The sequence below is a fragment of the Cottoperca gobio genome, chromosome 11, assembly GCF_900634415.1.
Source record: "Cottoperca gobio chromosome 11, fCotGob3.1, whole genome shotgun sequence".
Taxonomy (NCBI): domain Eukaryota; kingdom Metazoa; phylum Chordata; class Actinopteri; order Perciformes; family Bovichtidae; genus Cottoperca; species Cottoperca gobio.
This window is the reverse complement of record NC_041365.1, coordinates 14,897,496-14,914,472: the sequence shown is the minus strand read 5'-3', so window position 1 is coordinate 14,914,472 and position 16,977 is coordinate 14,897,496. Positions and strand designations below refer to the sequence as shown.

At 41.2% G+C, this 16,977-nt stretch overlaps 1 protein-coding gene across 1 annotated transcript; it reads right to left on the bottom strand.

The window, feature by feature from the left end:
• Positions 1-304: 304 nt before the first annotated feature.
• Positions 305-10,195, bottom strand: tcf19l (transcription factor 19 (SC1), like). The gene is made up of 6 exons (XM_029443894.1): positions 9,995-10,195; positions 8,457-9,426; positions 5,539-5,708; positions 4,781-5,174; positions 3,901-4,402; positions 305-3,634 (listed from the first exon to the last, which is right to left on the bottom strand). Exons 2-6 carry the CDS (start codon positions 8,725-8,727, stop codon positions 3,292-3,294), a joined length of 1,680 nt encoding a protein of 559 aa, XP_029299754.1. The 5' UTR covers positions 8,728-9,426; positions 9,995-10,195; the 3' UTR covers positions 305-3,291.
• Positions 10,196-16,977: the final 6,782 nt, after the last annotated feature.

The following is a 16,977-nucleotide window of genomic DNA, read 5'->3' as shown; positions in this document are numbered from 1 at the left end:
ACAAAACAGTTAATGAGCAGATATAGATCACATCTCTGTGTGGGATCACAAGTTTAGTTTTATTCATCACGACACAAAAGCCCAGAGGAAAACAAAATGTAAATTTCTAATCAATCACGACTTGATGCGCAAGAAGAATCTATGATGAATGAAAAGTGTTTGTGGATCACAGCCTCTTTGGATACAAACCGGGGGGGGGGAGGGAAAGCAGCGATGTGAAGATAAAACAAACGGACAACGCAAAGTTCCATTTTCTGAATATTCTTTATTTCCTCCCTGATAACTTTGATGCTGACGGCATCTCAGAGAATAAAGACAATTAGTTTAATTCTGTACAACCCCGTAAAACCAACAAAGTGTTTCTGCATTTCAATGTGATGGTTAAAGTGAAGGCAGCCTGAAGAAGAGAAGGGTCTTGTGAAATGTAAGTATTATGCTGAGAAACTGACAGATGAAACGGGCTCAGAACAAAACAATCCCTTTTGATTGAACTACATTTCTGAACTCTGCTTTCACCTTAAAGTCCTGTATTTAGAGATTTAAACAGTAAACAGAATAATTAACTGTAGAAATGTCACCGCTCGAGAGCTGTACGTTTAGCAGACGGCACACATGAAATACTGAAACAACCACAACAGTGTGATGATCAAAGGTGTTCACCACTAACTGGATTTTCTCCGTCAAAGCCTTGAAAGATGATACAAGAAAGTTGATCGTCTTTGAGGCAATGCAAATGAAAGGAACTGCAGATCTGCAAGTGATCGTTACGATTTATCAAATATCAGACAAATGTGGGTAACTCATGACTCGTCTGTTACATGTCAGAAGGTCGTGAGAAATGCCCATTCGCAGCCAGTGGTGCCATCTTCAAATCGCTGCTTTTTAATTGACAAAAGCCAAACACATTTCATTTACAATGATATAAAACAAGAGCAGCAAATTCTCCCTTTTTAAGAAGCTGTAACCTGCAGCTGGTGATTATTTTCTGTGGATTGGCTTAGGTTGGTTTTAATGGAAAGCCGTCCATCTGCAGTGCCTCGAAATGTTGACAGTGTTTAAATAGAAACGGCAGAGACACGTTGACTGAGCTCCTTTGTAGTTGCATTTTGAATGACAGCGATGCGAGTGATTTACACTGAATATTGCCTTTTCTTCATTCATATCACACAGGTTTCCTACTCTCTCTTGGTTCTTAGTTTGTCACACTGTCACTTCTCCCTTCTCTCCAATTAAAAAGTATCCCTCTCTCAGCGGCATTTCACGGTTTCAGCACATTTCTAAGTGTAGTTTGGGAAAACATCCTTCTTTTAAAAAGACCTTTACAACAGTTTGCCGCGCCGCATGAAAGCAGGTGCACAATGAGGAACACGGCAACGTGACACCGACGACAATGTGGGGAAGACGGTTGAGTGAAGTGAAGGAAGACAAAAAACAAACATTTAAATATCTTTACAGCTGAAAATCCGAGAGACAAAAAGAATATGCAACACTTGATGAAACACAAAACCAAAATAGAACGGACTGAAGATCAACAGAGTTGACATTTTACATTTGAGTAAGCGCTGATCAACAGGAACAAACAGGCCCTTCAGATCTGTGATGGTGTTTGGTAAGTCCTATAGAAGTGAGATTGTATTACTGCAGTGGGGGATGTAACCTCACATTATAAAAAAATCAATGTGGGTTATATTCATATTAATATGCTGTGTTAACTAATGTCAATTCAATTATTTCAAGTGAGCCTGGAGGTTTTTGACAAGCATCACTACATTTATCATACACATAAGTCCATTAAAAAAAAACCTTTGTTGGATTTTAAAATGATCTACTGAATTAAAGGTTATCAGACGTTTTCTTCTCAACGTTCTGCTCGCTGTGCGTCTCATTTCTACCATTACAAGTTAAAAAATACATCTTTTAAAAGATTTTTTTCTTATTATTATATTGCTTAAGAATTACATTTTCTACATGTTCTCCCACTTGAAGAAACCATAGTGGTATGATCAAAGACACCAGCCCAGACAAACTATATTTTTCAACACCACCGTTATCTGCATAGCTCTGAGTCAGAACTATTATACACGGAGTACGAGTCGGAAACTGCTGAAAAATACCGTTTTTACCGGGTGAGAATTGGTATTCTACACTGTTGATTTTATTCCAACTCAAGCAGCACCTGAGCAAAGATACGTGTACATCTACTGATCAGTCAGGAGGAAAGTGTCCACTTTGGCCCAGGGGTGCAGCAGTGCGAGTACACTCTTTTTCAATTCATCTGCGACATCGAGACACAACCAGTCAGAGCCGATGATTTCCTGAATCTGTTTATCCCCGTTACATTGACGGACGATATTTTGTGACATTTCACTGGTAATGAGTCCTCCCGAAGCAGCAGCCACACTGCCAGCCTGCACTCAGACGTCCTATAACAACAGTCCCACTGCACACAAACTCCAGCGGCTGCTTCTGCCTTGAAACACTTGATTATCATCCCTCAAGCACCTCTCATCAGCAGACACCATGGAAGTCTGCCGACACATTTCCCGGCGTTGAATTGTCTCAAAACATCCCACGCCGACTCCCAGACAGCTGCTGCCACCCGGGAAAGCTGCACTCAAAACATTTCATTGAGTTTTATTATCACTGAGGTGGGGAAAACAGCCCAGCGGGGATACCTTTTACAGGGAGGAAGGGTGTTGAAGTTTCTTTGGCCATCCAAAGTACGGAAATGTTCACTGAAGGTCCTATTCTGCCCTGAACAATTGGCCTAGTCGCTAAAATAGTGAAGGTGGCAGGCATCCAAGAAAGTTGAATGTGTATAGACTCCTACTGTGGCAGCCTGATCTGAAACATTTCATTACTCTTCGTAGCCCCCGGTTCAACGACAGCCACAGTGAGAGTACTCGGAAACATTTCATCATGTTCTCCCACCCTGACCGCACCTCTCCAGGCAGTCAACGCCATAATGAAATCCAACCGGAGACAGTTTATTCTCCAAAGCCTGAGCCCTGAAACTGAGCAGACATGAGGTTTATGAAGCAGCCGTGTGACTGTGAGGCCACAAATCCTCAAACTTGGGAACATCAGGATGTAAAAAAAAAAAAAAAAAATATCGAAGGAAATTATTTCCCCGCCGTCGCCAGCTGCTGCCATTAGAAGAAGAAACATCTTCGATGAAAAGTCACGTGTGGCTGAAGGAAGTAAACATTTAAAAAAGGGGGGGGGGGAAATGTGGTAACTTGAAAGTCTAAACTGGAGCTTTTTATTTTATCACCACAAACTTCTCTTCTATCAGCGACATCCGCAGTGGAAGTCGGCGTTGGGGTCCTTCAGGAGCTTCTTGCGGTCGACGTGCAGACAGTCTATGTGGTACCAGGCGTCGCACACGTCGCACTGGATCCACTGCACCGTGTCCTGCTGGGGCAGCCGACACTGCGGCGCCGCGCACGGCTCCACCGCCCCGCTCGTCGCCTCCTCGTCTTCCTCCTCGTCATCATCGTCCTCATCGGAGGAGGAAGAGGAGGAGCCCGAGGAGGAGGAGGCAGAGGAGGTGGAAGAGGAGGACGAGGAGGATGGAGAGGGCAGGGAAGGCCGGGGAGGGAGCGGGTATTTTCTGGGGCGGCCTCGTCGCTTACTGTGAGAGAAGAAGAGAAGGAGGTCGGGCGGTGAGGTCGGGCCAATGCTTAGGGATGCTTTAGCAGGTTTACATTTCAACACACAGATTAACAAAGAGCCTTTAATCTTTTTTATACAACTCTTTTAGTTGGATTATAAAATGTAAACACAAAAAGTAAAAATCAAAGGCTCACTGTGACATTCTGCTATATCAGTCATTCGTTCACATGATTATTAATAGATAGATTTGACATAACTCAACATGAACCTCCAGGGACCTCTTACCTTGCTGGATGGTGAAATCTGTTGAACTGCACCCTGCCTCTCTGCTCTGTGCGGATCCTCACTGAGGGCGAGGCCAGGCTGTACTTCTCCCCTCCGACCACCAGAGGGGAGAAAACCGGAGAGCTGAGAGCCCTCCGCCTGCTTCTCTGCGCCGCCGGAGAACAGTGGGCAGGTTTCTGCTGGCGGAACGCTGCGATGTTGCTGTGCATCACCGTCTGGACCCGGTGCATCGTCTGCACTTCTTCTTTGTGAACAGCGGGGTGGGTGAATGATGCCTGGAGGAGGTGGTGGTTGAGTCTGCTGTTGGTCATGGCGCCGTGGAAACTGCCGATGGTCCTGATGCCGACGGGGAAGGGCTTGGCCTCCAGCGGCCGTCGGATGTCGTCGTGGCTCTTGGGCTGCAGCGGAGGAGGGGAGCTGAAACTCTCCGACTCAGACTTGTAGAGCCGCCGCCTCTTCTTCCCCCTCGATCTCTGTCCGTCCTCCACAACTCCTGCCAGAGCTGGACAACATCAAGATGAGACGATTGTAGTAGGAGCAGCAGCAGCAGCAAACCTTTCCCCAGTTACATTAATGTTTCCAGCCTGTATGGGTCTGAACAGCTTTGACTAACTTTGATGCTCGTCAACTTATTTGCACGTTTGCTCTTCTTCTGCTCTTATAACCCCGGTAGACTTTGCTTCAGTGAAAACTAATTAAGAAAATGTTTGCATGATTGCAAAACTAACATCCTCTATACACCTTCAGAAACTTACTGAGTTCAGTTTGAATAAAAACTGTTTCAAAGCTGCCAAAAACACATTTTGTTCTCAAATGTGCAGCCTCCAATGTTTGCAGAACGCTCAGTGCGTATTTATTCAAGCGTTACGGTGAGCCTTACCTCCTCGACTTCTGGGCTCGTCTGAGCTGTCGTCCTCGAGGAGCACCGTGTGAGCCGACTTCCTCCGGCTCCTGGAGGTCGGCTGGAGGGACTTTGACGAAGGCACCGACGCTGCCGAGGAGAAGGATGGAGGGGTGGAGGGCGGGAGCAGAGAGGTTAAGCCCTCGGCCAGAGGAGGCGAGTAGGAGGAGCCAGGGTCCGAGGCGGTTCCCTCGTTGCTGTGGCTCCTCTTAAAGGTCCAGGCGCTGCCCTTCATCTTACTCAGACTGCCGATGGAGTTGAGGATGACGGTGGACCGGTTGATGGACAGCTTGGACAGGTCCAGGTTGGCCGCCACCTTGCGGTCCTGGTTAGTTCTGATCCGGTTCTGTAGGTCGGAGGAGAAGGTGCCCGCCTAGGAGACAACGTATAAGTATATAATATTTAAATATCCATCAGGTGCTTCTATTGTTTGTGTGGCTGATTTTCATGTATGAAGCATGTAAAGCAAGTTTTTAATTAAAGTAGAAAATATAAGAGCGCCTTTTTTCTATCTTTAAAATGGAACAGAAAGATGACTTTTTATTCCTGAACAATTTTGTCCCCGACATATTGAATGTTCATTTAGTTAGTGAAAAAGTTGAACCCATGATTTAATCTGCGTTTGTTGCAGTATATGAAGCATCATTATAAATGTGTACTGAACTGAAACTGCACAGAATCGGGCAGTAAAGAGCCGACTGCTGAATCTGACCTTAAGAACAACAACAAGAATGTACCTTTGGAATTGTGATGGCATCAAAGTCTAGCGGGCGAACTTTGACCTTCTGGAAGAGGAAGTAGAACTCGGGGTTCCCTGGAGCCGACTGGCCACCGAAGGTCAGCGTGTCGCCGTCTGAGAGCTCCCACTGGACGCCACGCTGGAGGCGGACCTCGTTGACCCAGGTGCCTGGCAAAGCAAGAGTAGGAGATTTGGTTCTTTAATGAAATCAGCTGGCACCGAGTTTTGCTCGGCAACACTGACATGTAAGTGATGGGAGGTCACGTGATCAGCCCAACAAACAAGCAATAGTTCTAGAGTTGAGTGTGGAGTTACCTGGGGCCAGATAATCACAGAACCTTTAATGTATGGCCGTCTGACAAACAAGACAGCGAGCCGAGCCTCAAAATAAAGTCATCGGTTGACTCGCTGCGTTTACAGCCGGCAGAGTTGAGGGGAAATGTAAAACAGTCTGTGGGATGGAGTAGAATTGAGGAGCTGGAAGGCTACAAATAACCACGACAGCACAGCACGAAATGAGAAATGCACAGTGAATACTAAAATGTAACTTTAATAGCAGAAATGAAAAAAGATGTGAAGCAGACTGTGAAATTACTTGGGAAAATTAGGCGGTAAGAGCCGGTCAGACACAGTCAATCGGCCCGAAGCACAGACCCAACTTTCACTTCAATCTCCTCCTTCCTCACGTTGTGCAGGTTTCACTAACGACAGTCAGCAATCTGTACATACATACTGTGCAAGGCTGTTCTCCTCTGGTCCACTGTTAGTGCTACTAAGTCTTCACTTCGCTTTAACATTTATTACTCCTGATCTACTTTGTGCTCTCGGTTGTGGACGACCACTCGAGACTGAACAAACAGACGTTGCTGATCTTCTTTAATACCTACACTTCAAACTTACAATACATTATGCGTAACGATGTCTTGTCTAAAATAATAAACGATATCACAAAACCTGTGTCTTTCTTCCACATTTTACTCCATCGTGTCATCCTTCAAGTGAGGCTGCAACTCATGAGTTCTTTCTTTTTGAGTGATCTGCTGATTACTTTCTTCATTCATTTATTACAGTAGTTAGTTTACAAGACCTTTTATGTTCAAATTGTTTGTTTTGTAGGACCAACAGTCTATGCGAAAATGCTCGTCAGGAGCCACATGCGGCTCTTTAACCCCTCTGTAGCTTTGACAAATAAAACATGTATTTGATGTTGCACAGTGGACAATCTTTCAAAGGGAACACCTCTTATCTTGGAGTTCCAGGTGATATTGTGACACTGAATAAAATATTTTTGAAATAGTTCATCAACTAAAAAATGCGCGGTGCCTTTCCCTGCAGGTGGCTTATCTTGAGTTGCAGAAAGTTGAAAGACATTTTGTGGGACATTTGTGAGGCTGTTGTGAATTGTTTAAAAGCCAAAGAAATGATCACCACCTCCATGTGGATGAAAACACACTGAACCGGACATAATTAAGTACAAACTGGCCTATTTTCTTATGTTTACTCTTTTTAAGATATTAGGCTGCAGCTATACGTTTTGTTTTATTTCAAAGTGGGATACTGTTTTTATTCATTTCATTTTTATATTGTATTATTTAGTGCATTTTTATTTTATTCAACAAATATGTTGAGGACTCAAATAGGCTGCATAGTTCTGTGTTTTCTTTATTTCAAAGTAGGCCTCAACATGCCACTGTATTGTTTCCTTCTCTTCACAAGAGTTTGGTGTTTTCCTTTTGTTAAAACAGGTAAACATGGCAACAGTTTCTTTTATTGTCATTCTGTAATTTCAGAAATGCAAAACATATAGTATAACTATATATTAAATCTATAAGCTGTGTTATCAAATATGTTTTGCGGCTCCAGACAAATCTTATTTGGTGGAAGAGGGGCCAAATGGCTCTTTAGATAGCAAAGGTTGCCGACCCCTGGCCTAGACTGATATTTATAATATATTTATACATTTTTACATTTGAATAACAAATGTAATCATTTTGATCACAGACATCCTGGTAATAATCGATACCCCTGTGAACCAATGCAGATGGATCATACAGGACAGAAGATCTCACTGAATGGTTGGATAGCTATGAAAACGATCACCTGACTTCAACCCAACAGAGCACCTATGGGACATTTTGGACAGATGTGCTCGACAGTTCTCCCTAACAGTCCTCATTTACACACCAAATGATGGAATATGTTTTGACAGAATGCAGTTCATTGTTCACAGACTTGGGGAATCTATGCTGAGGACGTTGTGGCCCAACACCTCCCATTACACATGTAGGTTTTTCCCCGTTTATTTTTTACCCATCTGTAGGTTTAAACACATTATAATTTCATAATGTCGTGGTTCATCTTCCAATTCCCACAGAATGTAAAATAAGATGGATAAAATAAAAGTCCTGGTGGGAGAGATCATCGCAAAGGTTTTACATTTGAGGTTTCAGAGATGACTTTAGCTCCCAATGTGCGTTTGTGTGCATCTGAGGCTTTGCCTGGTCTGTAAGTCTACAGCTGTGTTTGGGCAGTTACTAGCTGTGTATGTGTTGGTTTGTGGGGCTCAGCTGCTGTCAGGCTGCACGTGTTAGTGATTCAGCAGAAGATGTCCCGATGACAGCGACAGATACAAATGAGCCTGTGAGGCTGAATCTGGAACATTTACATGATGGACTCAAGTGCTTGTATTAATTTAATTAATGGACATTGTCCCTTCTTAGAAAACTGCATTTTTTAATCCAAATGTGTGGGTGCAGTTTTGCTTTAAATCTGCGTTTTTGTTTCCCCGCAGAAGTATTGATATTTCTTGTATGTTTCTTGTGTCACTTTGCCTCTTTCTCTCTTCCACAATGACTGTAGGAGTGTGTGTGTGTGTGTGTGTGTGTGTGTGTGTGTGTGTGTGTGTCCTCCTCTCACCATGACTGCTCCTGTCCTTGATGTGGACCCCCCAGCCCTCCTCCTGCGGCGCCGTATCACCTTCGCCCGCCTCCCTCTCAGCGTGCAGCTCGGCGTGGATTCGTGACACCGACGTCGAGTCCAGTGTGACGTCACACAGCTCCGCCGCCCGGCCCAGCCGGAACACAGAGTGGCTCAGCGCCGGCCTGAATGTGTACAGGTCCCGCACCGAGTCGCCGGCCGACGAACCGATCCGAAGCAACTGGAAGCAGGGCTGCACCCCGGACAGCATGACTGAAGGGTTTGATTGTCTGCCACCGCTGAGCCCCCACCTGCCCCCACCCTATCTGTGACAGGGCCTGAGTTACAGGAGGCTGCGATCCATTGTAGAATACAACTCTTTACTAATGGTTAACTTGAAGGCATTTGACCAATGAGTGCTGACGGCTAACAATAAATATATACTGCAAGATCAAATATTCTATGCACAGGCCTGGTTACAGCCAGGGGCAGCTGCTTTGAGCAACAGGTGTTTGCATTAGTATGGAAATCTGATGACTTGTTGTGCCCTGCTGTGAATACATGAATAAATAATGAGGATATGGAGCCCTGTATAAACTGGTGAAGTGTGGAAATGAGCTTCTGCACTCTGTCATGAGCTCAACCTCAAACAGATTAAATCCCCCGTGGAGTGGAGGCTGTAAGAGGATGGACCTTCAGTAATGTGGACAGCCTGCGTGTTACCGTGCTGCTAAATTGAAAGGTGCAGTAAACATTAAAATCGTGAAAAGCAAACCTGCCAAGGAAACTTGACAGCCGTGACTTTAGGCTTGAGTTCTGACGTTTAATATTTTCAGGTTGGAACAGCTGTCATCTGAGCCTGTGTGTGTGTGTGTGTGTGTGTGTGTGTGATTAAAATCCCAGGCTCCTGACATCAGCTGTCTCACAGGTGGGAAACCTGGCAGGGGGTAACGGCTGAGGACTGTCTGATCTGAAAGAAAACAAAAAGAAAAAAATCCTTGAAATAAAAGAAATGGCTTTTACCTAATTGTTCTATTCTGTGTCTGAAAAACAGCTTTATAGATATAATTCACTTGACACTTCAGACGTCATAAAAGGGCACACAAACACGTGTCGTTACAGGCTGGCGTTAAATTAAACTAATGTCACACTGAAGCAGAAACATACAGATACTACATTTACAACAGAATCGTGTAAACTGTCAGCTTCACTTCATGAACTTCAGCTAACTGCACCGCATGCCGTGCATCAGCTGCATGTAGACAAATCATGGGATCAGCGCACAAAGCGAGAAACAATAACCGACAGAAATCAACGGCTTGCCAAGTTAAACCTTGTTTTAGCAACAATAACTGCATCTATCCTCGTGTAATCTGCACACACGCTTAAACATACATTGATTAACGTTGAATTCAGTTTACAAGAAAGAGCAGGGAGATATCGTAGTGCTGGTTTTTAGCTTGTCAATCAGAAACGGGATTAAGCTAGCTGACGTTAGTTCCTTGTAGGACAGACTGAAAGTCAAAGCTGCCACTTACAACAATGACATTCCGACTTTATGTGAATTATTCCTCAACCCGCCGCCGATGAAACCCCGTCGACTGCTCAACCAGCGGATTCAGCTCATGAACTTTGAATAAAAGTATTGTTTCTGCAGGATTTTATCGCCGTTGTTCGCCAGACTTCGGTGCGGCTTTTCGCCTTCTGTCCTCCCAGGAGGAAGTCCTTTGAAATTTGGCGCGCCAGTCCCGGGGCTTCCTTGCGCGAGAACTCGCGTCATGTCCTGCTCCGCCCCGATTGGCTGAGGGCCAGGGCGCCTTCAGCGGGAGCAGCCTGTGGGAGGGAAAGTGTCAGAGAGTTCCTGTACACAGCTCAATGGTGGACTAAGCACATTTACTCAAGTATATAGTTAGTTAGTGTACAAATACTACAAGTAAAAGTCCTGCATTGAACATCTTACTGTAGTAATTCCCTTTATATATTATATTATACACTCCTGTAAACAGTTAACAGCAGTCATAGTGTCAATAACCTATATTACATTACCTGTGCACTTATTCATCTGTGCAATCACTTGCCATTATTACTGTATTACACTGCACATTTCAAGCAATAATCCTGTTTTCAGCATTAATAGCATTATTAATATTATTACACTATACATATTTATTGTTGATATATATTGCAGTGCACATTTTTACTTTGACTTCTCTATGTTCATATAAATATTTTATTGTATTCTAAAATGGAGCAACTGTGACTAAATCTAATTTCTCCCTGGGTTAAATAAAGTATTTCTGATTGTGATTCTGATAACCCTGTAAAACCAAACATCCAATCATATATTTCATAGTTTAATTATTCACTTTTCATATCATCACTATCAATACAAATAAAAGCATTGCTGTATAAACTGTCTTATCCACCTACATCATGTACTGTATTTAAAAAGCTAGTATAAACCTGTTACAATAATCAACCCTTAATTATTTCAGCACTCTTTGCACTCTGCACCATTGCACTATTGTCTTACTGTTTACTGACTTACTGGCTACTGTTTTAAATTCTATATTATTACTTTCTTTCTTTTTTCTAACAACAAAATAACGGAGTCAGATTCCTTGTGTCTGAACACTCTTATTTGATTCTGATTCTGATTCTGTTCAGTACTATTTTCCAAATATACTTAAACAGACGTAAAAGTAACCATTATGCAGAATGGCTTATTTCAGGATCATATTTATATCACTGGATTATAACTTTTGCTGCAATAATGTTTAAGCATCACTATTGCAGCTGGTAGTGAATCTGTAAAGTAATGAGCAACTGTCAAATAAATGTATTGGAGTCAAAAGTGTTGAGAAAAATCCTACTTCTTAAACTAAATAAACTATTTAGATCAGATAGAAAATGTATTAAAGTTGACTCTTTTAGAGACAAAGCTACAAACATATGATGATCGTATAGTATATGATGCAATGCTGTAGATTAAACTACCCAACAGTATTTAAAGTAGTTACAGTTTTAACTGTGCTAATGAATACTTTTACTTTTGATACTTTAAGTTGAATTTGCTGATAATACTTCAGTAAGGTTTTAAATGCTGCACTTTTACTTGTAGTGGAGTATTTTCACAATGTGGTATTAGTACTTTTAAATACTTCCTCCACCACTAGGTACAGAGAGTTTCTCAGTCTCGGAATCCTTTCATTAGCAGAATAAAGTTTATAGCAGGAACTATATATACTGTATATACATATATATTTATAAGGTATAAATAATTATCAAAAGTTATCAAAGTTTAAATGTGTTTTAAGACATAAAAAATCTTTGATTTGGAATAATAATCATCAAAAATAATTTAAACTTAAATAATTTAAAATGTAACTCCTAAAGGATACAGGATGTCTCCTACTACACCGACATGTCCATTCTCAGTGTAGAACTGAAGGTGAGTTGCACACTGGACCGTGAGTCACCTCCAAACTAGTTGTGATGGCACACGGTCATGCTTAGACTCTTATTTAAGGTGAGCACATAGAAACAGCATTCTGTCACTCATTATTCTGCACAGTGAAGCTCAAATATCCAGGTGAAGCAAAAAAATGTTTGAAAGGAGGAGATTTTCATATTTGGATCCCTTAAAAATACTTGAAAAAACAAACAATGGGAGCAGAGCAGCAGCATGCAGGTTCATGCTAACATTAAAAACAGAATTCAACAAATCTTTATATGCTATTGTATGTATTTTATTTTATACGCTTTACTTAATAATTACTTCTAATTTCTTTCTTTGTTCTTTATATTTTTTACCTCCTCACTACCACCAACCGTCTTATACACGGAAGTAAAAGCACTAAGATGTTATATGTTATGCGAGTAAGCTGCAGCCCTATAGCTTCTGCTCTGCCCACAAGCAAGGGGACTTTATCATGTACAAATATATTCTCTACTTATCACAACTTCCAGGTGCTTCTACCTCTGGGTGAGGGTTATATTCAAAGTTCTTCTCTAGACTATTTATTTAAACAAGGCCTTCCTGGCATGCTTACTAATGCATCACTGAAATTCAAATGGTAAACACTTGAGTTTGTATGAATGAAATGGAAAGAGCATCTAAAGCAGAGACACACACAAAATAAACCATTGGATTCACTCTCTGTTGAAAATTCATTTAATTGGAACTATTCATTCATTACAGAAAAAAGAGAAGCTTTATAAAAGGTCTTATATAATACTGGTATATAAATAATCATTGATTTATTCTTCAAGCAAACAAGAGTGTGTGGCAACGCTTGTTCATGGCAGTGCAGTGAAGTATCGTTACAGTCAATGATTACCCAGCTTTGGAAAAGCGTCAAATAAGATGTGAACTCTTAGATATGAAGCATTCAAGTGATTTCTTTCAAAATGAAAGCAACAACAAGTGACAACATGCAGACGAACCAGAGGCCGGACCAGACTTTCTAGTATCAAAAACCTACGGGTATAACATAGTGTCTTCTTGCAACTTTTCTTTTTTCACTTATAACCTAAACTTGCACTATCCTGAGGGAAAACACACTTTAATATGGGCTGAAAATAAACCACAAAAACAATGCATGAATGTTTGTGTCAGTTTTTTAAAGGCTTCATACTTCAGAATTCATACAGATTTAATAAACGTTTCTTGATTTTATCCCACATTTCTTTCACAAAGACATGAAGAGTTTGCCTCTCAGAGCGATGACCTTTAGATCAAATGAAAAGGGAAGCGTGATTGTTATCATGTAAACATTTAGTTGCATTGTTTTTTTTGCAGAAGCAGCAGCAGTAATATTAACAGGGACAATACTTCTCCTGCCATGTGCTAAAACAACTACTAGGATATCGTTTTGCCTCAAGAGCCATCCTGACTCTGCGGTTTCCCAAAACCAAAACTATTTTACAACAAGGAGAGTATGTTCTGCAGAGAGAATACACACTTTAATGCCCCTTAGAATGATGAATTGAAACATCAGCTCCAACTCAGAAGTGATGTTAAAGGAGAGTAAAAAATATTGTTATGGTGCCTAATGTGGTAAAAGAATGAATGACATGGCTAAGTTAGGGAGCCAAAATGTTAAGAGATTATTATTTTGTACAGAAAAACAGAAAAAGCTCAAAATAAAAGCTCAACTCTGATACCATGAAATAAATAAACACAAGTTTGACTTGGTTGCTTCCAAGTTTTCATATTTGTTTATGTATTCATCATATTTCTTTTTAATTGTAAAATAATGAAAGGCAGAAAATAGCTTCTACTAAAACAAGCTTTTTTTTATTTTGGGCTGACAAGACATAAATACACCTTTAATGATTGGCAGCAACCTGTTAAAAAAAAACTAAAACTGTTCTCTCCTTTAACTATCCCGCTCAGCTGAATGCCAGCTGTAAGAGGTGATATTGAGAGCCAGGAGGATCATGGGAAACCAAGGCCAAGTTCAGGATGGACTCAGGAGGCCAGCTATACAGAAAAGTGCAATTCATATGATTACTATTATTATTAGCAATCAGCATCACGGCTGCTGTCCCCCAAGCAATCTACAGGTCAGCATGCTGCAGTTACACTAACTCTTAGGTATACACTGGGACAGCAGATATAGGCTATTATAGAGTATGCAGTAATGAGCACATCAGTAGCGAGAGTAATCTTTTTGGTGCTAAATGTGATGCTACAAAAAGTGTCGACAATGACATGTATTCAAGCATGTTCATTCATTCAAAAGAGGTGCAATCATCCATTTATTTTTCAGTAAACGCACGAGTTTGGGATGAGGTACGTTTGTCCCAAAGTAAACACACTGGTTATATGAAAGTTATTTTTAGGAATATCATTTCCGTTTTGTTTTTTCCTTGTATAAAAAAAACATTCTCAGGTGCTGGAAGTATCACGGTGGGGACTTACGTGTGACTAAAAAACTATTTCCAAGCAGACAGAGTACAATGCATTTCTGAATAATTCTCAATGTAGCCCAGAGGAGGAGTGCTGCTGAACTGGGATCAGTTTGTCCAAGTGTGTGTTATAGGGTGAGCTTAGAGTGATGAAGACCAGTGGTTTTCAGTTATTTTCTCCAATTATGTCTCATGAATCAAATATAAGACAGTAAGATCCACTGCCTTGCACTGGAGTGAATTAAAAGTAATTGATCTCTTTGTGAGAAACAGCAGTTGACATCATTTCATGGGTTTTCATTACATTCTTTGGAATTACAGAGAATAGTAGATTAACAGAAGATCGAATCTACCAGAATTGAAAGAACATCTTATTAAATCCCTCAACACACACGGATCAGCACTTCTGTTCTGGCTTTTTGTTGTGTAATGAAACAGAAAAAGTTAGACAAGGTTGAATGACGGAGAGTGAAATCCTTTCATAAAGCTTTCTTCAGCTGCGATTGCCTCAATTTTATATTATTATTCCATCAGGCACATGCTGAAAATGCTCTTTGCCCTTCACTCTGCAAAAATACTTAAAGTGTCCTCCAGCAGAGACTTTGCAATGCATGTTAAGAATGAAACATTTCATCTGCGCTCAGAACAGCTCGATATATTCACAAAAGATCCGATAAAAGCAGCCTCGCCTGCCTCTAAAATACAGTATCAGTGTGTTTAAAGGTGAAAACTGATGAATGAATGTATGCTCTGTTGCCATCTTGGAGTGTGTTGTCTTGAATGCCAGTGAGAAAGATAAATGTCCATTTTTTTTCTCCCATCTGAATGAATCTGAATCCTATCGGTGATATAGTGCTCTACAAAGGCATTTCTTAAATGTCCTAGTTGCTCCATGTACCTGAATGGATTTAACCTACTGCAGTGAAATGGGGCTCTAAATCTTTTTACCCCGAACATCATTAAAGAAAAAAACTGAGACAATCTGGATCCAAGTGATGTTGGCAGAATGGGAAGAATAGGAAAGTTATTCCAACTCGACAAACACAAGTATTTTCTCAAAATGTTGGAGTATTTCTTTAAATCAGGTGTTTTTCTTCACCACATAAGTAAATTAAATAAAAACGTGTTCCTGCACTGTTGTCTGTCTTGGAGTCTAAATAGTGCAACCGTATTAAGTACAACATCGGTGTTACTGTGTCAAATAGTGCACCCCTGAGGCGACTGCAGATACTCCAACACTTCTGAAGCAAATGTCGATGAAAGGATTTCACACAGCGTCACTGTGAGCCAAACATGTAAACATGACATGAGATAGAACGGAGAGTCTTCCCAGCTGAAGGCGTCTCCAGCACTACGTGTTTGTTTTCTACCTGCTGTGAACGCGTAGTTAAAGGATCAACGCAGCGCTTTGGATAGTATAAAATCTTGCATAAGCCTTGCAGTAAGAAACATATTAGTATTGTCACACTCTACACATGCAGATCACACATCTTTATATTTACAACAGTGGAGAAAAAAAAGGACAATTAAGAGTGAGAGTGAAGTTGAGATGCTGTGTCAGATTCCTTTGTGCCCTGTGGGTGTTAGTGATGTCTCAGTGCCATTATAATGAATATTGCTTTAGAGTGTATTGAAAATAAGTCCTTTGACCATCAATTTGTTATTAGTCCACCTACCATTGTTAGCAAATCTCATTTGAATCAACCTGGTATTTACATCAAACACAAAGGCAGGTTGTGGTGTCTTACTGTTGCCTCTGTGTTAATATATTTATCAGACACGACCAAACACTCTTCCCTGTAAAACAGTCATACAACATCAATGACCAGTAGGGTATGCAAGACTCAATACAAACAGCCTTTTTCTGAATAAGAAGGGAACTACTGTAGTTAGTTGTTTTTTTGCAGATCCATTTACTGCATTTGCAATAGCTGCTACTTTTTTTTTTTTAACCCTTTTTAATTACAATGTGAACCGTTTTCTTGTTTCCAAACGATCACATGATACATTTTGTGCTTTTCTTGTCCAGACACCAAACATTGGTGACCATCTGGCTGCTTTTAGTATCCCTTAAAAGGTGTGAGGTCGTAGATCTGACAGACTTTCTAGGTAGACATCAATTCTGTTACGGCATGAATGGCTACCCATACTGCGGACAGTAACAGGGACATGTAAATGGGACGGTGGAGCCCGTCATGATGAAGATCCCTATGTTTTGGTGTGTTTCAGTAGGGGAAGTACCGGTATGTGATTGAAGTTGTCATGGATACTGCTTTGACTCCCTAAAGGTGCAGGAGCTCTTTGTTAGTAGCACACAGACAGTGTGGCCCTGTGGAGGGGAGGACATGTTTGGACAGAGTTTCCTCAGCAGTGCGACATGTCTTTGATGTAAATCAGTTTCCTGTGACCTGAATTAGCCCACAGGCTTCTTCCACAGCAAGGACAGGGAACTAATTAGTCTGAAGCAGTTTGTTCATCTAATTGACTCTATTCATGCTTGAACTTATGCCACTGATTCCACTCTCTCGTCTCTATCTCGCTGGTCCTTTACTTGTGATATTTCTTGATTATCCTATAAATGTGTTTAATTAAATAATTAATGAGTGTC

Excerpts from the sequence above, each read along its gene's own strand:
- tcf19l (XM_029443894.1), bottom strand. The coding sequence starts at position 8,727 with ATGCTGTCCGGGGTGCAGCCCTGCTTCCAGTTGCTTCGGATCGGTTCG. Across the intron at positions 5,709-8,456 it reads CAAGGACAGGAGCAGTCATG|GCACCTGGGTCAACGAGGTC; the intron begins GTGAGAGGAGGA and ends TTGCTTTGCCAG. Across the intron at positions 5,175-5,538 it reads ATGCCATCACAATTCCAAAG|GCGGGCACCTTCTCCTCCGA; the intron begins GTACATTCTTGT and ends GTTGTCTCCTAG.